The following is a 27,154-nucleotide window of genomic DNA, read 5'->3' on the forward strand; positions in this document are numbered from 1 at the left end:
ACCACGTGTGGAGGTACCGTGAGCCTGCTACTTAAGGACATATTGCAGGAAGTCATATCACTGTTGAAGAAGGGAGCTGACGCTCCCGAAAGCTTCAGGTTTTTAGCGCTTTTAATGTTTTATATTTTAGTAAATTTTATTGTAAATGATCTTTTATTACAGTTTTTAGCATTCCGCATTAGTTTATTGTAAATATTTTTGTGTAAAGATTGTAGTCATATTAAATTTTAAATTTTATTCAATGGTCGGTGTATGAATTTATATATTTTTTAGACAGAAGCAGTCTCTCCTGTTAACAAGTACAGACCAGGCTGAAAAAAATTCTACCCCTTGAGCCTTGCACAATCTTTCCAGGGCCGAATTGATCGACAGGGCTCTCATCATATACTCCCTCCTATCGTGTCTGGGCAGAATTACACATACTTTCAAATTCAACCCTAATTCACGGCTTTTTTTCATCAGTGACCTGTACTTGTTAAGTAATTCTGCCGGTCTCCTACTCTTAATATCATTAGTGCCAAATAGATGTGTGGAAATATGTGTGGAAATTTTCCTTTAGCCAGCGGGTAGTTTATTGCTAGAACAAACTTCCATCTATTGTTGTCGAAGTGGATAACTTAAATAAATTCTAGACAAACATTTGGAATGAATGGATGGGTGAAATGGAAGGGTTTTTTTTTTTTTTTTTTTTTTTTGGCTGATGCTGTATAAACTTGCTTTCTTGCATTGCATCATAAGCCTCTACTAATCCCATCAGCATTGAGCTTGCTCAAACTATTCAAGGCCTTATACACCTCATTCAAATCATCTCACAGATGCCTAGTCTCCAGACACTGCAATTTGCAGAACTTAAGCCTTTCTTCATAAGAGCAACCCTTTGTTCCATTCACCAATTTTGTTGCCCTTCTCTGTACTCATTCCAACAGCTCTACATCCTTCTTAAAATAAGGCCTTCAGATCTGTATGCAGTATTCAAGTGTGGTCTGACCATTGCCTTATACGAGGAGCTAATCACCTCCTTATCCATGCTAGAAAAATTCCCATGTTTCATTGACAATTACCTCCAGGTCTTTTTTGCTCTCCACTACCCTGAGTGTAATCCCACACAGTTGATACATTACTCTGGGGTTACTGCCAACTCATATTCAGTACTTTGCATTTATTTGTCAATGTTAAACTTCAGTTGCTGTTTCTCATACCATCTGCCTACCTTTTCTAGATCCCATTGCAGTAGCATATTGTCTTTAACAATCTTGCCAACCTTAGTATTGTCTGCAAACTTGGATATTAAGCCTGATATACCTTCATCAATGGTGCCTCCGTAGCCAGGTGGGCAGGAGCAGCAGTGCGTAGCACACACTTCTTGATTAGACCAGGGTTCGAGCCCATAACCACCAAATACGGAAGATGCGGAAAGGTCAGGGAATGACCACCGCATATCCCCGGAACAATATGGCCTTAGTTGCTAATGCTCCTAAAAAAAACCAAAAACCAAATAACCTTCATCAGTATCATTAATAAATACAGAAGACAACAATGAGCTCAACCCTAAACCCTCGGAGACTCTACTGATAACATTAGTCCACAAAGAGCAGTGTCCATTGATTACCACTCTCTGCCTTCTCCCACTCAACCGTCCCTCTATCCATAATAGCAATTGCTTTAATGCCATACTGCTCCAATTTGTACAGTAGTCTTCCATGTGTGCAACCATATAAAAAGCTTTCCTAAAATCCAAGTAGAAGTTGAGTATCCCCATTCCGAAAACCGAAAAACTCCAAAAACCGAAACTTTTTGAAAAATACTGGAAACTTGGAGCCTTGGTGGGAAAGAGTTGTGATGCGGCGTGCTGACATTAGTAAAGCACGTATTTTCGTTAACGCAAGGTGTCTATGTCCATTACTCACCATTTGTTTAGTTTATTCTCTGCTCTGTTGTGCAAATATATTGTTGAAAATGTCAAAAAAAAAAAAAAAACCTGCTACTCTGGGTAACAGTGATAAGAAGAAGCAGAAGTATTTAAGTTTGTCTATAGAACAGAAAATGAATTTGTTGAAGAAACTGGGCAGTGGTGTAAGTGTGAGATGCTGTCTTACAGAAAAGTTTGGTTTTGGAACGACCACCATTTGCACCGGAAGAAAGAGAAGGATAAGCTGTTTCAAGTTTTATGCTGAAAGTGATGAACAGAAGTTAATGAAAAATAGAAAACACTGCATAAAGCTAAAAATGAAGATCTCGATTGTGTTTTGAAAGAGTGGATCTGTCCATACCTCAGCGAACACATGCTACTTACCAGTCAGCTGATCATGGAACAAGCAAAGATCTATCATGAAGAACTGAAAATTGAAGTGAACTGTCAATATCCAACAGGCTGGTTACAGAAATTCAAGAAAAGAAACGGCATTAAATTTTTAAAGATTTGTGTGATAAAGCATCTACTGATCGCAAGGCAGCAGAGAAATTCATTGACGAGTTTGCCAAGGTCATCACTGTTGAAAATCTGATGGCAGAACAAGTCTGTAATGCTGATGAAACATGATTGTTTTGGCGTTATTGCCCCAGGAAGACACTAACTACAGCTGATGAGGCAGCCCCAACAGGAATTAAGGATGCCAAGGACAGATTAACTGTGCTAGGTTGTACTAATGCAGCAGTCATGCATAAGTGTAAACTTGATGTGATAGGCCAAAGCTTGCACCCTCGCTGTTTTAAAGATCTTACCGGTCCATTATTATGCTAACAAAAAGGCATGGATCACCAGGAACATCTTTTCTGATTGGTTTCACAAACATTTTGTACCAGCAGCTCGTGTGTGGCGCCTCCGTAGCCAGGTGGGAAGGAGCAGCAGTGCGTAGCACATGCTTCTTGATTAGACCGGGGTTCGAGCCCGTCACCATCAAATACGGAGGATGCGGAAAGGTTAGGGAATGACCACCGCATATTCCTGGAGCAGTATGGCCTTAGTTGCTAATGCTCCTAAAATCCAAATAACAATAACAACAACCAGCAGCTCGTACTCACTGAAGGGAAGCTCAAATGGATGATGATGACTGCAGATTTTATTTCTTGACAACTTTTCTGTTCATCCTCCAGCTGAAATGCTCATCAAAAATAAATGTTTATGCCATGTACTTCCCCCAAATTTGACTTCATTAATTCAGCCATGTGACCAGGGTATTCTTAGATCAATGAAGTGTAAATATAAAAACACTTTTTTTTAACAGCATGCTGGCAGCAGTGAACAGAGCCGTGGGTGTGGAAGGTTTCCAAAAGGAGTTTAACCTGAAAGATGCCATATATGCTGTTGCGAATGCTTGGACTTTAGTGACTAAAGACAGTTAAGCATGCCTGCACAACCTCTGGCCTGTGACTATGCTCAATGATTTTGAGAAAAAGATGATCCCTGAACTCCTTTGATATGCAAAAACAGTGTCTTCGGAGTCTGTCAGTAAGCTGAAAAATGTGGATATCAAAGAAGTCTTTAATATTGATAATGAGGCTCCAGTTATTCATTCAATGAGTGATGGTGAAATAGCTGAAATGGTTTTGAATCAAGGCAATTGTGGTAAAAGGGATGATGAAGATGACATTGTTAGCACTGTAGTAAAAATAACCTCTTGTGATGTTCCTTCTCAAGATGGTAAATAAAAAGGAATTTTTTTTGCATGAAATATGAATTTTGAATTAATATTTGTTGCATCTATATTCTTTGTTTGTCGCATTTATATTCTTTTGGAAGCAGACTACGTTTTTTATTGGTAAATAAAATGGAATATTTTGCATGAAATCTAAATTTTATTTCCACCTTACTTCAACTCCACCATGCCATGTATTCCAGAACCCGAAACATTTCTGGCCCCAAGCATTTCAGATTAGGGATACTCAACCTGTATAAGTGAATGGAACAAAGGGGTGCTCTTACGAAGAAAGGCTTAAGTTTTGCAAATTACAGTGTCTGGGGACTAGGCACCAGCGAGGTGATCTGATAGAGGTGTATAAAGCCTTGAATGGTTTGAGCATGCTCAATGCTGATGGGATTCTTCCTCTTGCTCAGAATAATCACCTGAGAGGGCATAAATTCAAATTGAGAAAAGACAGATGTAGGATAGACGTGAGGAAATTTGCCTTTAGCCAGCGGGTGGTTGGTTGGTGGAATAGACTTCCATTCCTTGTCGTGGAAGTTGATAGCCTAAATAAGTTTAAGGCTCAGCTGGACAGGTATTTCAAACGAACAGAGGGGTGAAGTGGAAGTGGTTATTTTTTATTTATTTATTTATTATTATTATTATTTTTTTTTTTTTTTGGCTGATGCTGCATAAGCTTGCTTTCTTGTATCAAATGCCTCTACTAATGCTAATTTGTGACCACATCATAGTATCCAATCAAATTGGTCAGACAATACTTCCCCTTAACAAACCCATGCTGTGTCTGAGCTATAACTGAAGTCTTGTCTAGATGATCCTGCAGTGCTTCTTTAACCAGTGCCTCCCTTGATTTCTCCAGAACAGAAATGAAACTAACAGGTCTGTAATTACTCGTGTCACACTTTAATCTCCCTTTGTGAATTGGGGTAAATTTGGCACATCTCCAGTCCATGGGAACTCCCCTGAGTCCACCCCTTGTCCATAGCCTCCAATCATTTGTTTGGTTCTTCCTTGAATTTATTCAAACTGCCCACCTCCACAACACCAGATAGAAGTTTGTTCCAACAGTCAACCACCTGCTAGCTGAAGGCAAATCTCCTCACATCTGTCCTGCAGCCATCCTTCTGCAATTTGAATTTTTGTTCCTTGTGTGTAGTCTAAGCAAGAGGAAGAATGCCATCAGCATTGAACTTGCTCAATCCATTCAAGCCTTATAAACCTTGATCAAATCACCTCGCAGGTGTCTTGTTTCAGGATGATGCAATTTGCAGAACTGACTTTAATGTGGCATACTGCCCAATTATTATGCTATTCTGGAATTACTATTTGCATTTATGTAACTGTAATTTATTAATATTAAGCACGAATTGCCATTTTGCAGCTCATATGCCTAATTTCTCTAATTTTAATTCCTGTCATTAAATGCCCTACCAAACTTTTATCATCAGCAAACTTAATATGCTTTCATCAATATAATTGATAAGTATTGAAAACAATAAGGAGTCGAAACACCACCCCGAAGCCCTCCATTCATAATATTAGCATTAGCATCTGACTGGCACCATATTTTCAGTATTCCTACATTGTGTACACATTTCATGATATAACCAGTACTTATAAATTCATTAAATTTGTTTGCCATACTCCTAGCATTGCTGCTACATGGTAGGAGCATGCTACATGCTCCTGTTTTAGCCCTTAGTAACCCTGACATCCACAACTCATGTATTTGCTTGTTCTTGAGAACCGTCATTAGGCCTTGCAATACCAAATGCTTTGCTTTCACAGTGCTCAATGGCACGTTTGGGGCCCAAGGCAAAATGAAATTTGGGGGCCCCATCTAAAGAACATTTTCAATTTCATTTTATTGTGACAACAAACCAAACAAATTATATGACATAAGAACTAAATATAAAATTTCATCAAAATCGGTAAAACCATTTTTGAAAAAAACGTAATTTTCAAATTAATCTTCAAGTAAAGTTCATTGACCTTGCCAGGTAGAAAGTTTAGTTTCCGATAAAAATCACTTAAAATATTAGTAAAAAACAGCAATGAGTTTTTGAAACAGTTATTTTGGGGCCCTGGGCAGATGTATTTTTTGCCTATAGGATAACACACTACTGATGGTGCTGCATGTCTCAGTAGAAGTTGTGGAAGAATCATTTTCACCTCTGTTTGTAGCCACTGTTAATCTATTAATCTATGTATTTGTCCCCTAAGCTAGCAGTTTTCCAACATACTTAACACTTCCTCAATAGCATTAACAAATATTCTTCCACTTCTTCTCTTTAACTATATCCTGTCAATATAAAATAATCCTTCATATGAACAAGCATAGATCATCCTGAAAAAATATCTACCTCATGAGCCTTTCACAGTCTTTCCAAGGTCTGATTGATTGACCAAGCTCTCATTATGTACTCCCTCCTATTTTGTCTAGGGAGAAGTGCAAACAGATTTATTCCTTACTTGCAACTTTTTTTGCCCTATACTAAGTTTATTTATTTTATCAAAGTTTGTTTATTTTGAACTTAATATGATTTTGTAATTCAGTGTCTTATTTCATATTCAGTACCTGCTGATGCCAGTTTGCTATATTCTTTTCTGTTATATATATATATTTTTTTTGTCTCTCACACACACAAACATATTTATTATTATCATTATTTTTTTTTAATTCCCCAGAGTAATCCATATCCAGTCATGATTTACGGACTGATTTTGATGTCTATGGCCTTATTTCTTCTTGGTCCTTCGCCTTTCCTGCAAATGGATGGGTAATTATTTATTAAAATATGAAAATTCCTAAATAAACATAAAGTATGAGAGAGAGAGAGAGAGAGAGAGAGAGAGAGAATGAATATTAAAAGTGTAAAAAAGATTTAGAATAATATTTATAAAATAAACATTACCATACTTGTGCTAATTATTGCAGTTATAAAAATTCAATATTGCTATTATCCTTTTCAAAGCACTGCCCTCCAACTTTCATACCCTTTCCAAATTTCCCAACTTCTTTTTCATCATTCCATGGTATGAAAAATGGAAAATAAGCCATTCTTAGACCTCTCCTTTAAAATTATCTCAGTGACTTTGATAGCTGCCTCTCTAGTTTCAAAGCAGTGTTCACAGAGATTCCACTTCTTTCCACATAAACTATTGTGTAATTTTTGGCTTTTAACTTGCTGATGTATGCAATAGTTTTTGCAAAATGAAGACTTGCATTGTCTTAATAAAATATCCATTCAGTTTGAAGTTTAAATAATTTCTTATTAATATAAGATTATATTAACAAGGTATATATATTAATAAGAAGTATATTAATACACAATATACACATTAATAAGGAACTTATATACAGTGGCAGATGAAAAAACTGCATCACCTTAAAAAAAGTAACATTTGTAGTGAAACGTAATAGTAATAGAGGCATGTGATGCAAGAAAGCAAGTGCATGAGCTAATGTAGCATCAGCCAAAAAAAAAAAAATTCACACAACCATTCCCTCTAAATGTTTGTCCATTTCCGCCTTGAATTTATTTAAGCTATCAACTTCCACAACAACAGACGGAAGTTTGTTCAAGCAATTAACCACCCGCTAGCTAAAGGCAAATATCTGCACATCTATTCTACAACTGTCTTTTCTCAATTTGAATTTATGCCCCTTAGGTTCATAATCTGAGCAAGTGGAAGAATCCCATCAGAATTCAGCGTGCTCAACCCATTCAAGGCCTTATACACCTCAATCAGATCACCGCGTGCCTAGTCTCCAGCCATTGCAATTTGCAGAACTTAAGCCTCTCTTGGTAAGAGAATCCCTTCATTCCCCTCACCAGTCTTGTTGCCCTTCTCTATACACACTCAAGCAAATCTACATCAGCCTTATACAAAGGGATAATCACCTCCTTTTCCCTGATAGCAAAATTCCTGTATATCATTGAAAAAAACCCCATGACCTGCTCTTGCAGCCTGTCTGCATTGCTCAGAAAACTTCATATCTGACTGCACAATTACTCCTAGGTCTTTTTTATTTTCTACCACCCTAAGTGTAGTACCACACTGTTGATACATTCCTCTGATGTTAATTCTATCCATATGCAGTACTTTGCATTTGTCAATGTTAAACTGACAGAACAACAGCTACACTAAACAGTGTAGCTGTTGCTCTGTCCTATGCGTGCTATCGCTGATGAAATAGGCTGCACCAGTCAATAGTATCCCAGGTGCTGAAATTAAAGCATGAAATTGGTGATGTGAAGAGGAGACCTGGATCAGGCCGTAAGAGAGTGACTACACCTTCCCAAGATTGATATTTGAAAAGGCCTTGCCTTCACAATCGCCATGCTAGTGCTCCTGATCTAAAACTGGACTTTGAGATGGCCTCTGGTGCAAACTATCCAAAGACAGCATTTGGAATGTGGTCTGCATGCCTATAAGCCCAAGAAGAAGCCTTTGTTGACCAAACAAATGATGAAACGACTTTCTTGGGCTAAAATGCATGTTTCATGGACAAAAAAGCAATGGGACAAAGTCATCTTTTCTGACAAATCGAAATTCAACCTGCATGGCTCAGATGAGGAGCGATATGTTAGAAGACGAAAATCGGAGACATACCATCCTGACTGCATAATACCAACTGTAAAGTTCCCCGCCCGCTGGTCAGATGGTCTGGGGATGCATAACAAGCAAAGTGGTGGGATGAATTAAGTTTATTAACAGAATAGTGAATGCAGAAACCTACACTGCTATCTTGGAGGAGTGCCTGAAATCCGTTATTAGGGATCACCACACAGATAGTAGTAGTGGCATGTGATGCAAGAAAGCAACTGTATGAGCTTATGCAGCATCAGCCAAAAAAAAAAATAAATAAATAAAAATTTAAAAAAATAAATAAATAATACAGTAATACCCCGACTTACGCTACCCCGACTTACGCGAACTCGGAGTTACGCGGTTCTTGATTTTTTCGTTTGGCAACGCTGCTGCCCACTATCTTCAAGGTCGTTTTTCATATGTTATCGATATACGGTGCGACGGCGGAGAATGAGAGCGAAAGATGAACAAAATTCAACTTTGCTGCTTTTATGTTTTTTATATCAGTGAAGGGGAAACACATTTCACCATAATAACGTAAAAACCAACACAATTCCAGCTATCGGTATAATCGCAAATGCAATTAGATCGAGTTTACTACCAGTTCATAACAGATTTCACTAGCAGAAACGCAACTGGATTTTTATTGTTTTATGGTAGTAACCCCTAGAAATGTGAGGTGTTAATAGTGTATCTCTGCCTTTATGGTGTTGTCTATTCAGTTGCTACATGCGCGCAGCTTTGTTTATGCGTATCAAGCGTGCCTCCTCGTTTTGTAATTGCGCTTTATTCCCTAAAAATGAGTAAAATACTTAATTAAAAGGTGTGAAAAGGAAGCGTCCTGGTGAAGACACTGCAGATTCAGAAAGAAAAAGAAAAGCAATTATCGATGAACAGAGGCGGACTGGGTCAAAAATTCTTACCCGGGAAAATTTATAGTGGCCTCATACTATGGTTTATGGCCAAAATCACACTGGCCCACCTGGGTTACACTGGCCCCGGTAAGGCTTATGGCCAGTCCGCCTCTGTCGATAGAGAAAAAATATGAAATTGTGAAACGCTTTGAGCGAAATGAAAGACCATGTGATATTGCACGTGCTACAGACTTAAATGAAGCAACGGCAAAAAGCACATGACAATTGCAAACTTGACAGGTTGAAAATTGAAAAGGGCTCAATTGTAAAGGGCTTAAAATTTTAGAAAACATAGACTCCAACGAAGAACGCGTTATAGCTACAAAGCAAGGAATAAAAAAATTATTAGCTTGCTACGAAGAAATTCTGCGTGAAAAAAAGAAGGCGCTGTGTCGTCAGACGAATTTGTTAGATTTTATGAAGCCATCGACATCGAAATAACTTTTTAACGTAAGTGATTTGTTTTTTTAATACATATTTTGTATTAATATGTATAAAGAACTGCAATTTTATTAATATTTTTCTTCTAAACTAGTGTTTTTGTTAGTCCTTGGTCCCAATTAAGCAAAATTTATATGTATTTATATGCAAAGTTGTACCCCGACTTACGCGAATTCGACTTACGCGATTTTCGTCGGACCCACCTATCGCGTAACTTCGGGGTATTACTGTAAAATAAAAAATCACACCATTCCCGCCAAATGCCTGTCCATTTAATCTGTCAACTTCCACAACGACAGATGGAAGTTTGTTTCAGCAGTTAACCACCCGCTGGCTAAACGCAAATTTCCGCACATCTATTCTACCTCTGTCTTTTCTTAATTTGAATTTATGCCCCCTTAGGTTCGTAATCTGAACAAGTGGAAGGATCCCATCAGAATTCAGCGTGCTCAACCCATTCAAGGCCTTATATATACCTCAATCAGATCACCGCGCAGGTGCCTAGTCTCCAGCCACTGCAATTTGCAGAACTTAAGCCTCTCTTGGTAAGAGGATCCCTTCATTCCCCTCACCGATCTTGTTGCCCTTCTCTGTACACGCTCAAGTAAATCTACATCCTTCCTAAAATGAGGCCTCCAGACCTGTACGCAGTACTCAAGGCATGGCCTGACCATTGCCTTATACAGAGGGACAATCATCTCCTTCTCCCTGCTAGCAAAATTCCTATATATCATTGACAAAACCCCATGACCTGCCCTGGCAGCCTGTCTGCATTGCTCAGAAAACTTCATATCTGACTGCACAATTACTCCCAGGTCTTTTTCATTTTCTACCACCTTAAGTGTAGTACCACACAGTTGATACGTTTCTCTGGGGTTACTTCTACCCATATGCAGTACTTTGCATTTGTCAAGGTTAAACTTCAGTTGCCACTTCTTAGCCCATCTGCCCAAATTATCTAGAACCTGTTGCAGTAGCACACTGCCATTACTGTCATTAACAACCATGCCAACCTTTGTATCATCTGCAAACTTCGACATTAAGCCTGATATATCTTCATCAATATCATTGATAAATATACAAAACAACAGTGGACCCAACACCGAACTCTGTGGGACTCCACTAATAACATTAGTCCACGAAGAGCAGCACCCATTGATTACCACCTTCTGTCTTCTCCCACTTAACCATCCTTTTATCCATTGTAGCAACTTACCCTTAATACCATTCTGCTCCAATTTGTACAATAGTCTTCCATGCGCAACAGTGTCAAAAGCTTTCCTGAAATCCAAATATATGATATCAAAATTATTTTTCGCATCCAGTTCCTTTGTAACCACATCATAATATCCTATCAAATTTGTCAGACAAGACTTTCCCTTAACAAACCCATGCTGTGTCTGAATTATTGCTGCAGTCTTGTCTAGATGATCCTGCAATGCATCTTTAACCAGCGACTCGATTATTTTACCCGGAACAGAAGTTAAACTAACTGGTCTGTAATTACTCATGTCACCCTTCGATCTCCCTTTGTGAATTGGGGATACATTTGCACATCTCCAGTCCGTGGGAACCTCCCCTGAGTCCAAGGATGCTCTCATAATTATGGCTAAGGGTTTGCTTAGTTGCTTTGCCGTCTCCTTTAATATAACTGGATAGATCCCATCCACTCCAGGTGCTTTTCTTACGTTTAACTTTAACAATTTCTCTTCCACTTTGCTCTCGGTTATTACAAAATCATTAAGTATCTTGCTACAATTTGATAACCTTCTGCCATTTTCAAACCTTAATAATTCTTCATGTGTGAATGTAGATGCAAAATACTCATTCAGTTTGTTTGCTATCTGAGCAGGATCATCAACAGCCGAACCATCGATGTCAAGTGGACCGAAGGGTGCTGCATTTAACAATAGAAGCAGTGGAAGAACCACCTGGACCTATGTGTGTAGCTTTATTTAATCTATTAGTCTGTTTATACCTCCAAAGTAGCAGGTTTCTGACTGACTCACCTGTCATTAGCATCTGCAAATATTCTTGCAACCCCTTCTATTTAAATAAATCCCATCCCTGTAAAAATAGTCTTTCCTGTTAACAAACACATACTATGTGGAGAAAAATTTTAGATCATGGATACAATTTTGTTTTCTTCAACATATATGCTGAAGAAAACAAAATTTTATAAAGAAAATGTATTTATTATAAATAATAAGTATTTATTTATCTATTTGTGAACCTCTCAGCTCTCATGAAAGCAGATTCATGCAGCGGGTATATACACAATATATATAGTATACAGTATATCAGAAAATAAACATTTTATGATATACTGTATACATGTACAATTAAAGAAAAAATCATTTATAAAAATATAACCATTTGCATTGTTGTATTTGACATGTAAAACTGTCAGTTTTATTTTATTTTATTTATTATTAGTAATAAATTGCAAAATCATAAAAAGTATTTCAAAATTTTAACTTCTTTATTTGAAACACTTTTAAAATAAGTCATTTTATATTTTAGAGGTCTTTCACTGAATATATTAGCCATTGCAATGATAGGAATGGGTGAGGCATTGTCACATGTACCAACCTTTGAATGTCTTTTGGATGCAGCAGTGTAAGTTTTAAATATTTGATTTTCATTTTATGACAATTAACCAAGACCAAGATAACCACAAAAATTTATACCCATCTAGTGTTATAAACCTGGTAGATTAGATTAGGTAATGTTTAAATTCTGATCTTTTAAGATTAAATAACAATGAAGGCAAATTAAAGCATTGCATATTACACTGAGTGGATAGAAATCATGGAATACCTACCTAGTAACTGGTAGGCCCACCTTTTGTCCGTATAAGGGCAGTCACACAGTGAGGCATTGAGTCCACTAGTTCAGGAAAGCATTCCACAGGTATTTCCATCCATGGTTGCTGCACCGCTGTCCATAATTCCGTCGCATTCCTGGGTGGACGATCCAAAGCTCAAACAGATCTTTCCTCAGCATCCCAACAATGCTGCACAGAATTCATGTCCAGTGAATGGGGAGGCCATTCCAGGATGGTAAAATCTGCAGAATGCTCTTCAAACCATGTTATAGTCACCAAGGCTGTGTGGGGAGGCACATTGTCCTGCTGGAAGAGTCCATTGCCCTGTGGGTGTATGATGACTATGAAGGGATGCAGATGGTCAGCAATCATAGACGTGTAACCTGGACAGTTCAGAGATGTGTCTAGACGTGCCAGAGGTCCCAACGTGTTCCAATTGAGCATGCCCCAGACCAATATTGACCATCCACCTGCCTGAACAGTTTCTTGTTGACATGAAACTATGCACGCATTGTGTATGTGTGCATAGTTTCGTGCAGTTTCTGCCAGATACACTCCCTCCCATTTGCTCAAAATAACTGGAAATGGGACTTGTCGGACCAGGAGACCCGTCTCCAATCATCCAAGGTCCAGTGCCGAGGCTCTTTTGCCTGGTTGAGGTGTAGAGTCCTGTGTCATGGTGTCAGCAATGGGACTCTGGTGGGTCAGTGGCTCCCGTAATGTATTGCTGCTAATAATCATCTGATGGTCTTGGTGCAGATGTTTCTGGCACCTCCCTCATTGAAGTCAGCGGTGATTTTTGCTGCTGTTGCTCTCCGGTTGGCTGAAACAGTGTGAGACAGATGTCGATGGCCACATTCATCCACCACCTTTCTCCGCCCACAGCGCTGTCCACGATGAGTTGTTATTCTGGAAATGGCATATTCCCAATACACTCTTGATACTGTCGAATGGGGATAATGCAATTTCTGTACCACCTCCACGATAGAGTAACCTATGCATCGGGCATCCCTCTTTCAAAGTCGGTTAACTCACAATGTTTATCCATACTGACATTAATTTACCATCTATGTGAATGCAGTGATGAAGTGTACCTATATACCTGCCAAGCGGTGGGTTCACCGCTAGCAAGATGGGTGCCAGTGTCGCGTTGCCCAGTAACCAGGTATCCTACGAATTCTGTTCTTTCAGTGTACATAGCATTATGTATGTAAACAAACTAAAATAGCATTGCTTATATAAACATGCATGGATACTTATATATATATATATAAATACAATTAATTCCAGTTTTTGGGGCACCGGTTAATCAGGGCAGCCGTTTATTTGGGGAAAATATTTAAGAACAGAACCAAATCGAGAAAATGACCAAGGAAAATGACAAATGAAAAAGAACCTATAGTACTTAGTACTGTGCTTCGGTTGGAGGTTGAGAAGATGAAAGAAGATATTTGTTGACATTAGACTTGAATTTCTGTAGACTCTAATTTTCAGAAAATACGGATGAAGGAAGGTTGTTCCAGAAAACGGCAGTTGAATGAGTAAACGAAGAAGATGAAAAGTTGGTTCTGTGAGTTTGAAGTTGGACAGTAAATGGATGTTGGCTGGTAGCGGCACATGTTCGAACTGTTTTGAAAGAGAAAGCGGGAAATATAGATGCCAATTCAGAAGAACAGTGCCCATGGAAGTATCTGTAGGAAAGGCATGCAGCAGAAACAGTACATTCTATGAGAAAGTGAGTGGAGAGACTCCATTAGAGAGGAGTCATTAATTAACCTAACTGGCCTCTTCTGAATGGAATCTAGAAGCCTGAGAATGGTCTTGGGGGTACCACCCCAAATGTGGGAACAATATTCCATGGTAGGATGGATTTGCAATTTGTACAGAGTGAACAGCTGTTTGGAAGAAAAGTAATGCTGAGAACAAAAGAGAAAACCAAGTTTTTTATATACAGAGGAAGCAATATTTGTAATGCGCTTCAGCCAAGAGAGATTAGAAATCAGGGTAATCCCCAAAAGAGAAATATTATTTTGCCTAGAAATCGGAGTGTCACCAAAGATAAGCATAGGAGCAGAAGCTCCTATGCTTATGTTTGGAAGATATAAGAAAAGACTGAGTTTTAGAAGGATTGAAATCAACTAAGTTGCCTTTGCCTCGCTGAAGATCGGCATTTAAGGAATTGGTAGCAGATATCTGAGAAGTTGAGGCTGATTGAGCAGGGCAAGGTTTCTCAAAATGGAAAGTGGAATGCAATGTGCTATCATCGACAAAACTATGGATAGAATTTCCAGTAAATGGAAGAAGGTGATTAATATACAAGAGGAAAAGAGTTGGAGAAAGAACTGAACCTTGGGGGACACCAGCATTAGTGAAGAAGTTAGAAGACAGAGAGCCATCTACTATCACCCTCACTGAGCGATCAGAGAGAAAACTGGATAACCGATTACAAAAAACAGTTGGAAAACCATAAGATGGAAGCTTGTTTAGAAGACCGTTATGCCAAATGCAATCAAAAGCCTTTGAGATGTTAAGAGCAACTGCTTGTGTTTCATCAAACTTTTCCATTGAATTTGTCCATAAATGAGTAACATAAGCCAGAATATCACCAGTGGATCGACACTGACAGAATCCATACTGGCAATCATTGATCAGATGGAAGGTTTCTAGGTAGTTTAAGAGTTGGCGGTTAATTGATTTCGCCATTACTTTAGAAAGAGTAGAAGTAATTGCAATCAGACGATAATTGGATGGGAGGGACTTGTCAATCTTTTTAGGAACTGGCTGGATATGAGCAAATTTCCAAGCAGAAGGAAAAACACCTTTGGAATAAGAAAGTGAAAAAAGGCAGCAAAGAACAGGATTAAGTTCAGGAGCACAGGTTTTGTGAACAAGTGGAGAAATACCATCAGGACCTGGAGCTTTCTTTGCATCAAGATTCGTCAAAATCCTTCTGACATCCTTTTGACTGAAGACCATAGGAGGCATTGAATGGAGTGTGTTGGGAATTGTGGGAGGTGTTTACCAAGATCATTAATACATGAGTTGGAAGAATAATTGGATGCTAGCAGGTCAGCTTTATCCTTGGCTAAAGTGACAACAGAACCATCTGGTTTTGACAGAGATATCCAAAAGTTGCGGCCAATAGGCTTTGGCAAGAAACCAGAAAGCTTGGCTACCATTACGGCAAGAGTAATTGCAAAAGCCTCAGCATCTCAACCAGCTGGGTCAGTGTGACAAGAAAATGGAGGCCAGCTGGAGTTTTGAACATTAAAATCATCAAGGAAAATTACCTCACTGTTAGGAAAGTTGGACTGGAGAAAGTCAAGTTGCAAAGAGAGGAAGTCAAAGACCTCCAAGTGATTAGTAAAGTTGGGAGAACAGTAGAGACAACAGACACTTAATCGGGGTAGGAGATCGCAGCACTCGAGATTACTCTATGATTGTATCTTCAGAAATCTTATCAGATTTCTGAAGGTCATAATCAAAAAACAATAAATGGATAATAAACTCAATCTTATTGAATTTTCAATAATACCGACAGCTGGAATTGTGTGGGTTTTTAGATTATTATGGTGAAATGTGTTTCCCTTCCATGAAATCTTCAGTCATATAAATAACATAAATTTTCAGAATCTTCTCTTAATTCCTATTTTTTAAGCTTCTTAACTTCTTACTCTGTATCTCACTTGCACATATTATTTTAGTTGCAATTTGTGTGTGCTGTGTTCTTTGTTATTGATTCCTTCCATTCATTTCTAAAGTAATGAAGAAATCAATTAATCACCAACTCTTAAACTATCTAGAAATCTTCCATCTGCTCAATGATCACCAGTATAGATTCCATCAGCATCCATCCACTGGTTTACATTACCCAGCTATGGACAAATTCAGTAGAAAAGTTTGGTGAAACTCACAAAGTTAGCATTAGCATTAGTAGAGGCATATGATGCAAGAAAGCAAGCTTATGCAGCACCAGCCAAAAAAAAAAAAACCCTTCCACTTCACCCCTCGGTTCCTTCGAAATACCTGTCCAGCTGAGTCTTAAATTTATTTAGACTATCATCTTCCACAACAAGGGATGGAAGTCTGTTCCACCAACCAACTGCCTGCTGGCTAAAGGCAAATTTCCGCACATCTATCCTACATCTGTCTTTCCTCAATTTGAATTTATGCCCTCTCAGGTGATTATTCTGAGCAAGAGGCAGTATCCCATCAGCATTGAGTGTGCTCAAACCATTCATGGGTTTGTACACCTCTATCAGATCACCTCGCCGGTGCCTAGTCTCCAGACACTGTAATTTGCAAAATTTAAGCCCTTCTTCGTAAGAGCAACCCTTCGTTCCGTTCAATAACCTTGTTGCCCTTCTCTGTACTCGTTCCAGCAGCTCTACATCCTTCTTCAAATGAGGCCTCCAGACCTGTATACAGTACTCAAGGTGCGGCCTAACCATTGCCTTATACAAGGGAATAATCACCTCCTTATCCCTGCTAGAAAAATTCCTGTATATCATTGATAAGACACCATGAGCTACTCTTGCAGCCCATCTGCACTGGTCAGAGAACTTCATATCTGCCTGCACAATTACCCCCAGGTCCTTTTCATTCTCTACCACTGTCAGTGTAGTACCACAGAATTGATACGTTGCTCTGGGGTTGCTGTTTCCCATATGTAGTACTTTACATTTGTCAATAGTAGTAGTAGTAGTAGTAGTAGTAGTAGTGGCACATGATGCAAGAAAGCAAGTGTAGGAGCTTATGCAGCATCAGCCAAAAAAAAAAAAAAAAAAAAAAAAAATCATCACACCATTCCCTCCAAATGCCTGTCCAGTTCCTCCTTAAATTTATTTAACCTATCAACTTCCACAACGACAGATGGAAGTTTGTTCCAGCAATTAACCACCCGCTGGCTAAAGGCAAATTTCCGCACATCTATTCTACATCTGTCCTTTCTTAATTTGAACTTATGTCCCCGTAGGTTCGTAATCTGAACAAGTGGAAGGATCCCATCAGAATTCAGCGTGCTCAACCCATTCAAGGCCTTATAGACCTCAATCAGATCACCGCGCAGGTGCCTAGTCTCCAGCCACTGCAATTTGCAGAACTTAAGCCTCTCTTGGTAAGAGAATCCCTTCATTCCCCTCACCAATCGTGTTGCTCTTCTCTGTACACGCTCAAGCAAATCTACATCCTTCCTAAAATGAGGCCTCCAGACTTGTACGCAATACTCAAGGCGTGGCCTGACCATTGCCTTATACAGAGGGACAATCACCTCCTTTTCCCTGCTAGCAAAATTCCTATATATCATTGACAAAACCCCATGACCTGCCCTAGCAGCCTGTCTGCATTGCTCAGAAAACTTCATATCTGACTGCACAATTACTCCCAGGTCTTTTTCATTTTCTACCACCTTAAGTGTAGTACCACACAGTTGGTACGTTTCTCTGGGGTTACTTCTACCCATATGCAGTACTTTGCATTTGTCAAGGTTGAACTTCAGTTGCCACTTCTTAGCCCATCTGCCCAAATTATCTAGATCCTGTTGCAGTAGCACACTGCCATTACTGTCATTAACAACCCTGCCAACCTTTGTGTCATCTGCAAACTTCGACATTAAGCCTGATATACCTTCATCAATATCATTGATAAATACACAAAACAACAGTGGACCCAACACCGAACCCTGTGGGACTCCACTAATAACATTAGTCCACGAAGAGCAGCACCCATTGATTACCACCCTCTGTCTTCTCCCACTTAACCATCCTTTTATCCATTGTAGCAACTTACCCTTAATACCATTCTGCTCCAATTTGTACAGTAGTCTTCCATGCGCAACAGTGTCAAAAGCTTTCCTGAAATCCAAGTATATGATATCAAAATTATTTTTCGCATCCAGTTCCTTTGTGACTACATCATAATAACCAATCAAATTTGTCAGACAAGACTTTCCCTTAACAAACCCATGCTGTGTTTGAATTATTGCTGCAGTCTTGTCTAGATGATCCTGCAATGCATCTTTAACCAGTGACTCCATTATTTTACCCGGAACAGAAGTTAAACTAACTGGTCTGTAATTACTCGTGTCACCCTTCGATCCACCTTTGTGAATTGGGGACACATTTGCACATCTCCAGTCCGTGGGAACCTCCCCTGAGTCCAAGGATGCTCTCATAATTATGGCTAAGGGTTTGCTTAGTTGCTTTGCCGCCTCCTTTAAAATAACTGGATAGATCCCATCCACCCCAGGTGCCTTTCTTATGTTTAACTTCAACAATTTCTCCTCCACTTTGCTCTCAGTTATTAAAAAATCATTAAGCACACTGCTACAATTTGATAACCTTCCATTTTCAAACTGTAATAATTCCTCACGTGTGAATGTAGATGCAAAATACTCATTCAGTTTGTTTGCTATCTGAGCAGGATCATCAACAGTCGAACCATCGATGTCAAGTGGACCAATCATATTCATCCCCTTCCTTTTAGAGTTTATATAAGTAAAGAAATCCTTGCTGTTTTTCTTAGCATCCTTTGCCAAAGATTTCTCGTAATCCGCCTTCGCCTGCCGAACCTCCTTTGTGACCTGATTACAGACTAGCTTATATCTGCCACAGGCTTCTGCGTCACCTGATAATTTATATGCATCCCATGCATTTTTCTTCTCTGTCACGAGTCTCATTAGTTCATTTGATAACCATTTAGGCCTAAACCTTGAACGATATTTCTTAATCGGTATATAAAGTCTAGTAGCTTCCACGATTAATTCCTTGAATGCTTCCCACTTAGAATTTACTGTTGGTAACATCGTCAGTTGATCCCACTGTACAGAATTTAAAAACTGTCTGAGACCACTGTACTCCCCTTTACGGAAGCAAAAACCCTTTCCTTTACCCCTGACGGTAGTTACCTCTTTGAGTAAATCCCACTTCAGCACACTGTGATCACTGCCACCTAGTGGTTCCTTTATCTGCAAATTCTTAATACACGAATGATCACTGCTGATAACCAGATCAAGAGTGTTACTTTCTCTGGTTGCCTCTCGAACATGCTGCTGCAGAAAACAATCATCCAATAAATCCACAAAAGTCTGACTGGTGTGTGAGTGACCAACCCACAAGTTCCAGTCAATATCTGGGAAGTTAAAATCCACCATTATAAGACATTCAGATTTACTGGCCCACTCTATTTCTCTGTACAATTGTTCATTGTACTCATTCAAGTCATTAGGCCTATAACACACTCCTACCCTTATTTTTCCTTTCGCAGTGCTTATCTCGCACCAAACTGACTCAACAGAGCACTGTTCATCTGTTAAACTTCAAATGTTAAACTTCATTTGCCTCCTCTCAACCCATCTGCTCAACCTTTCCAGATCCTGTTGCAGCAGCAACATAGCATCAGTAGCGTCCTTAACAACCCGCCAACCTTTGTATCGTCTGCAAACTTGGACATTAAGCTTGATATACCATCATCAATATTATTTATAAATACAGAAAACAACAATGGACCCAACACTGAACCCTAAGGGACTCCACTAATAACATTAATCCACGATGAGCAGTGTCCATTAATTACCACTCTCTGTCTTCTGCCACTCAACCATCCCTTTATCCATAGCAACTATTTGCCACCAATGCCACACTGCTCCAATTTGTGCAGGAGTCTTCCATGTGCTACAGTATCAAAAGCCTTTCTAAGATCCAAATATATAATATCAAAGTTATTCCCTGCATCCAATTCTTTTGTGACTACATCATAGTAGCAGGAGTCTTCCATGTGCTACAGTATCAAAAGCCTTTCTAAGATCCAAATATATAATATCAAAGTTATTCCCTGCATCCAATTCTTTTGTGACTACATCATAGTAGCCAATCAAATTTGTCAGGCATGACCTTCCCTTAACAAAACTATGCTGTGTCTCAGCTATAACTGAATTCTTGTCAAGATGATCCTGCAGTGCTTCTTTAACCAGTGCTTCCATTAATTTTCCTCAAATAGAAGTTAAACTCACAGGTCTGTAATTACTTGTGTCAGCCTTTGATCATCCTTTGTGAATTGGGGTAACATTTGCACATCTCCAGTCTGTGGGTACCTCCCCTGAGTCCAAAGAAGCTCTCATAATTATGGCTAAAGGTTTGCTTACTTCCTTTGCTGCCTCCTTTAATATAACTGAATAGATCCCATCCATCCATGGAAGACTACTGTACAAATTGGAGCAGAATGGTATTAAGGGTAAGTTGCTACAATGGATAAAAGGATGGTTAAGTGGGAGAAGACAGAGGGTGGTAATCAATGGGTGCTGCTCTTCGTGGACTAATGTTATTAGTGGAGTCCCACAGGGTTCGGTGTTGGGTCCACTGTTGTTTTGTGTATTTATCAATGATATTGATGAAGGTATATCAGGCTTAATGTCGAAGTTTGCAGATGACACAAAGGTTGGCAGGGTTGTTAATGACAGTAATGGCAGTGTGCTACTGCAACAGGATCTAGATAATTTGGGCAGATGGGCTAAGAAGTGGCAACTGAAGTTCAACCTTGACAAATGCAAAGTACTGCATATGGGTAGAAGTAACCCCAGAGAAACGTACCAACTGTGTGGTACTACACTTAAGGTGGTAGAAAATGAAAAAGACCCAGGAGTAATTGTGCAGTCAGATATGAAGTTTTCTGAGCAGTGCAGACAGGCTGCTAGGGCGGGTCATGGGGTTTTGTCAATGATATATAGGAATTTTGCTAGCAGGGAAAAGGAGGTGATTGTCCCTCTGTATAAGGCAATGGTCAGGCCACGCCTTGAGTACTGCGTACAGGTCTGGAGGCCTCATTTTAGGAAGGATGTAGAGTTGCTTGAGCGTGTACAGAGAAGAGCAACACGATTGGTGAGGGGAATGAAGGGATTCTCTTACCAAGAGAGGCTTAAGTTCTGCAAATTGCAGTGGCTGGAGACTAGGCACCTGCGCGGTGATCTGATTGAGGTCTCTAAGGCCTTGAATGGGTTGAGCACGCTGAATTCTGATGGGATCCTTCCGCTTGTTCAGATTACCAACCTACGGGGACATAAGTTCAAATTAAGAAAGGACAGATGTAGAATAGATGTGCGGAAATTTGCCTTTAGCCAGCAGGTGGTTAATTGCTGGAACAAACTTCCATCTGTCGTTGTAGAAGTTGATAGGTTAAATAAATTTAAGGAGGAACTGGACAGGCATTTGGAGGGAATGGTGCGATTTTTTTTTTTTTTTTTTTTTTTTTGGCTGATGCTGCATAAGCTCCTACACTTGCTTTCTTGCATCATGTGCCACTACTACTATTACTACTATCCCAGGTGCCTTTCTTGTATTTATCTTCTACAATTTCTCCTCCACTTTACTCTCAATTATTACAAGATCATCTAGCTCACTGCCAGTGTTTACTTCATCTATGGCATTCCCCTTCCTGTATAACTCCTCATGTGTGAATGTAGATGCAAAATTCATTTAGTTTGTTAGCTACCTGAGCAGGATCATGAACAGTTGAACCATCGATATCAAGTGGACCAATCTGATTCATCTCCTTCCTTCTAGAGTTTACATAAGTAAAGAACTCCTTGCTGTTTTTCTTTGCATTCCTTGCTCTTATCATTTCAAAGGATTTTGATCGTGTTTGGCATAAACATCTAAATAAGGTTCCATCTTATGGTTTGTTGTCTGTTTTTTGTTTTTTGGTATCCAGTTGTCTCTCTGACCACATACTGCTAGTGATGGTATATGGTTCTGTCTTCTAATTTCTCCACGAAGGCTGGTATTTCCCCAAGATTCATTTCTTTCTTCCACTCTTTTCCTCTTCTATATTAATGACCTTCTTCCATTAAGACCTTCTATGACTATGACCTTCTCCATAGTTTTGCTGATGATGGCACATAGCATTCCAATTTCCAGTTTGAGAAACCGTGCCCTGCACAAAGAGCTTCAACTTCTCGATTATCTGATACCAGTTCCTTAACTGCTAATCTCCTTATAATTCTCCTGTGGGACAAAGATAACTTAGTTGATTTCAATCCTTCTAAAACTCAATCAGTCATGAAAAGAATTCTTCTATTGCTATGCTTATCTTCATTGACAGTCTGATTTCTAGGCAAGATCATATATCTCTATTGGGAATTACCTTAACTTCTGATCTTTCTTGGCGTAAGCACATTACAAATACTGCTTTCTCTGCATCTAAAAAATTGAGTTTTCTCTTTCACTTGTGTGTTATATTTTCTTCCAGGCAGCTGTTCACTCTGTAAAAATCACAAGAGGTCTTGGTTGTGACCACAGCAGCTGATATTGCTAAGATGTTAATTTGTATGTATCCCATGCATTTTTCTTCTCTGCCACATGTCTCATTAGTTCATCTGACAGCCATTTAGGCCTAAACCTTGAACAATATTTCTTAGTTGGTATGTAAAGCCTGGTAGCCTCCAAGATTAGTTCCTTGAATGCTTCCCATTTTGAGTTTGCTGTTAGTAACATCATCAGTTGGTCCCACTGTATAGAATTTAAATACTGTCTCAGACCATCATAGTCGCCTTTACGAAAACAAAAACCCTTCCCTTTACCTCTGATGGTAGTTACCTCCTTGAGTAAATCCCACTTCAACACACTGTGATCACTGCCACCTAGCGGTTCATTATCTGCAGATTCTTAATGCATGAAGAATCACTACTGATAATCAGATCAAGAGTATTGCTCCCACTTGTTGCCTCACGAACATGCTGATGTAGAAAACAATCATCCAATAAATCCACAAAAGCCTTGCTAGTGTGCGAGTGACCAACCACAAATTCCAGTCAATATCTGGGAAATTAAAATCCCCCATTATAAGACTCTCTGATTTACTGGCCCACTCTATTTCCCTGTACAATATCTTATTATACTCATCAGAGTCATTAGGCCTATAGCACGCTCCTACTCTCAATTTTGATTTCCCTATACTTATGTCACACCAAACTGACTCGACACTGCCCTGTCCATCGATGTCGACTGGCTTCACTTCGTTGGACTTTTTATGTGTTTCTTAACTAATAGCATAACCCCTCCTGTCCTGTCTATCCTTTCTATACACATTGTATTCCCCAAATTCCAGGTCCACATTCCTTATATCTGTGTGACACCACGTCTCTGATATCCCAACAATATCTGCCTTTGATGTTTTGAGCAATACCTCAAATTCATCAATGGTTGACATGGAAGCCTATGATAGATATAAGTTGGTCTGTAACCAAGTCACAAAGGAGATTAGGCAGGCAAAGGCAGACTACGAAAAATCCTTGGCAAAGGATGCAAAGAAAAACAGAAAAGAGTTCTTTACCTATTTAAACTCAAGAAGGAAAGGGATGAATCAGATTGGTCCACTGGATATTGATGGTTCAACAGTTGAGCATCCTGCTCAGGTGGCTAACAATCTAAACGAGTATTTTGCATCTACATTCACGCATGAGGAGTTATTCAGGAAGGAGAATGACGTAGGTAAAGTAAACATTGGCAGTGAGCTAGATGATTTTGTAATAACTGAGAGGAAAGTGGAGGAGAGATTGTTGAGGATAAACATAAAAAAGGCACCTGGGGTGGATGGGATCTATCCAGTTATATTAAAGGAGGCAGCAAAGGAAGTAAGAAAACCCCTAGCCATAATTATGAGAGCTTTTTTGGACTCAGGGGAGGTACCCATAGACTGGACATGTGCAAATGTAACCCCAATTCACAAAGGAGGATCAAAGGCTGATCAAGTAATTATAGACCTGTTAGTTTAACTTCTGTTCCAGGTAAATTAATGGAGGCACTGGTTAAAGAAGCACTGCAGGATCATCTAGACAAGAATTCAGTTATAGCTCAGACGCACCATGGTTTTGTTAAGGGCAGGTCTTGCCTGACCAATTTGATTGGATACTATGATGTAGTCACAAAAGAACTGGATGCAGGGAATAACTTTGATATTATATATTTGGATCTTAGAAAGGCTTTTGATACTGTTGTGCAAGACTGCTGCACAAATTGGAGCAGTGTGGCATTGGAGGCAAATGTGCAAGACTGCTGCACAAATTGGAGCAGTGTGGCATTGGAGGCAAATTGGATAAAGGGATGGTTGAGTGGCAGAAGACAGAGAGTGGTAATCAATGGACACTGCTCAACGTGGACTAATGTTATTAGTGGAGTTTCCTCAGGGTTCAGTGTTGGGTCCGTTGTTGTTTTCGGTGTTTATGAATGATATTGATGATGGGATATCAAGTTTAATGTCCAAGTTTACAGATGATACAAAGGTTGGCAGGGTTTTTAAGGACACCACTGATGCTATGCTGCTGCAACAGGATCTGGAAAGGTTGAACAGATAGGCTGAGAGGTGGCAAATGAAGTTTAACATTGACAAATGTAAAGTACTACATATGGGAAACAGTAACCCCAGAGCAACGTATCAACTCTGCGGTACTACACTGACAGTGGTGGAGAATGAAAAGGACCTGGGGGTAATTGTGCAGGCAGATATGTTCTCTGAGCAGTGCAGACGAGCTGCAAGAGTAGCTCATGTTGTCTTGTCAATGATATACAGGAATTTTTCTAGCAGGGATAAGGAGGTGATTATTCCCTTGTATAAGGCAATGGTTAGGCCACATCTTGAGTACTGTATACAGGTCTGGAGGCCTCATTTCAAGAAGGATGTAGAGCTGCTGGAACGGGTACAGAGAAGGGCAACAAGATTAGTGAATAGAACAAAGGGTTGTTCTTACGAAGAAAGGCTTAAGTTTTGCAAACTACAGAGTCTGGAGACTAGGCACCGGCGAGGTGATCTGATAGAGGTGTATACAGCATTGAATGGTTTGAGCATGCTCAATGCCAATGAGATTCTTCATCTTGCTCAGAATAATCAGCTCAGAGGGCATAAATTCAAAATGAGGAAGGACGGATGTCGGATAGATGTGCGGAAATTTGCCTTTGGCCAGCGGGTGGTTGGTTGGTGGAACCGACTTCCATCACTTGTTGTTGAAGTTGATAGCCTAAACAAATTTAAGGCTCACCTGGACAGGTATTTCGAGCGAACGGAGGGGTAAAATGGGAGTGGTGTGTGTTTTTTTTTTTTTTTTTTTGGCTGATGCTGAATAAGCTTGCTTTCTTGCATCATATGCCTCTACTAATGCTAATGTTTTGAAGATAGTGATGTTTCAAATGAGTGGGCTGCTAATGCTAGGGAAAGAAGCTTAAATAACTTCAATGGTAGGAAACTGTATGAGAAACTTTACTCTTAACTGTGTTTACGGTAATACCAGAAGTTTCATCAATAAAATGAAGAAGTACTGTTCAAGACTTAGGCCTAAATGGATGTCAGATGAATTAGTGAGACTCATGGTGCCGACTGGACTAGCCGGGTGGATAAAATGCCTGCCTGGCAACCGAAAGGTTGTAGTTTGAATCCGGCCTCGGGCTTGGATCAGAGTAGAAAATGCAAAAACCTTGGGAGGTGCAGTATGGTCACACAGAAGCTGATGCGCCAGCAACCAACAGAAAAAAAAAATATAATAAAAATAACGTGGCAGAAAAGAAAACTTTATGGGATGCATATAAATTATCAGGAGACATATATGGTAGATATAAGGTAGTCTGTAATCAACTCACAAAGTTGGTCAGGCAAGCAAAGGATGATTATGAGAAATCTTTGGAAAATGATGGAAAGAGGAAGGGGATGAATCAGATTGGTCCACTTGATATCGATAGTTTGGCTGTTGATGATTCTGCTCAGGTAGCTGACAAACTGAATGAGTATTTCGCGTCTGCATTCACACATGAGGAGCTATTTAGGGAGGAGAATGCTAGAAGTTTATCAAACTGTAACGGGAAGCTAAAGGATTTTGTAATAATTGAGAGTCAAGTGCAGGAGAAATTTTTGAAGATAAACATAAAAAAGATATCTGGGGTTGATGGGATCTATCCAGTTATTTTAAAGGAAGCAGAAAAGGAAGTAAGCAAAACCTTAGCCATGACTAAGAGAGCATCCAGATGACTCAGGGAAGATCCCCAAGGACTGAAAATGTGCAAATGTATCTCCAGTTCACAAAGGTGGATAAAAGGGTGACATGAGTAATTACCGACCCATCAGTTTAACTTCTGTTCTGGGGAAAATAATGGAATCACTGGTTAAAGAAGCACTGCAGAATCATCTAGACAAGACCTCATTTATAGTTCAGACACAGCATGGGTTTGTTAAGGGGAAGTTTAGTCTGATCATTTTGATTGGATATTATGAGGTGGTCACAAAGCAACTGGATGCAAAAAATAATTTTGATATATAAAGTACTTGGATTTTAGGAAAGCTTTTGATACTGTTGCACATGGAAGACTACTTTACAAATTGGAGCAGTGCGGCATTAGGGGCAAGTTGCTGCTATGGATAAAGAGATGGTTGATTGGGAGAAGACAGAGTATGGTAATCAGTGGACACTGCTTTTTGTGGAATAATATTATTAGTGGACTCCCGCAAGGTTCATTGGGAAAGTCCACTAATAATAGGGTTGTTAATGACAGTAACAATACGCTATTGCAACAGGATCTAGAAAAGTTCAGCAGCTAGGCTGAGAAGTGGCAACTGAAGTTTAGGATTGATAAATGCGAAGTACAGTATATTGATAGCAGTATCCCCATGTAACGTACCAACTGTGCAGTGTACTACCCTCAGGGAAGTGGAAAATAAAAAGACTTGGGGGGGTAATTGTGCAGCCAGATATGAAGTTT

At 39.4% G+C, this 27,154-nt stretch overlaps 1 protein-coding gene across 1 annotated transcript in view; it reads left to right on the top strand.

Annotated features, from left to right (window-relative positions):
• Positions 1-27,154, top strand: part of LOC150077724 (MFS-type transporter SLC18B1-like) — a 199,517-nt gene that overhangs the window by 166,505 nt on the left and 5,858 nt on the right. Inside the window, exons 9-10 of the mRNA XM_090385227.1 lie at positions 6,333-6,424; positions 12,119-12,214. Coding sequence (XP_090241353.1) covers positions 6,333-6,424; positions 12,119-12,214 — 188 coding nt within the window. The remainder of the gene's footprint in view (positions 1-6,332; positions 6,425-12,118; positions 12,215-27,154) is intronic.

The sequence above is a fragment of the Mastigoproctus giganteus genome, chromosome 11, assembly GCF_048544385.1.
Source record: "Mastigoproctus giganteus isolate SK-2022 chromosome 11, ASM4854438v1, whole genome shotgun sequence".
NCBI lineage: Eukaryota > Metazoa > Arthropoda > Arachnida > Uropygi > Thelyphonidae > Mastigoproctus > Mastigoproctus giganteus.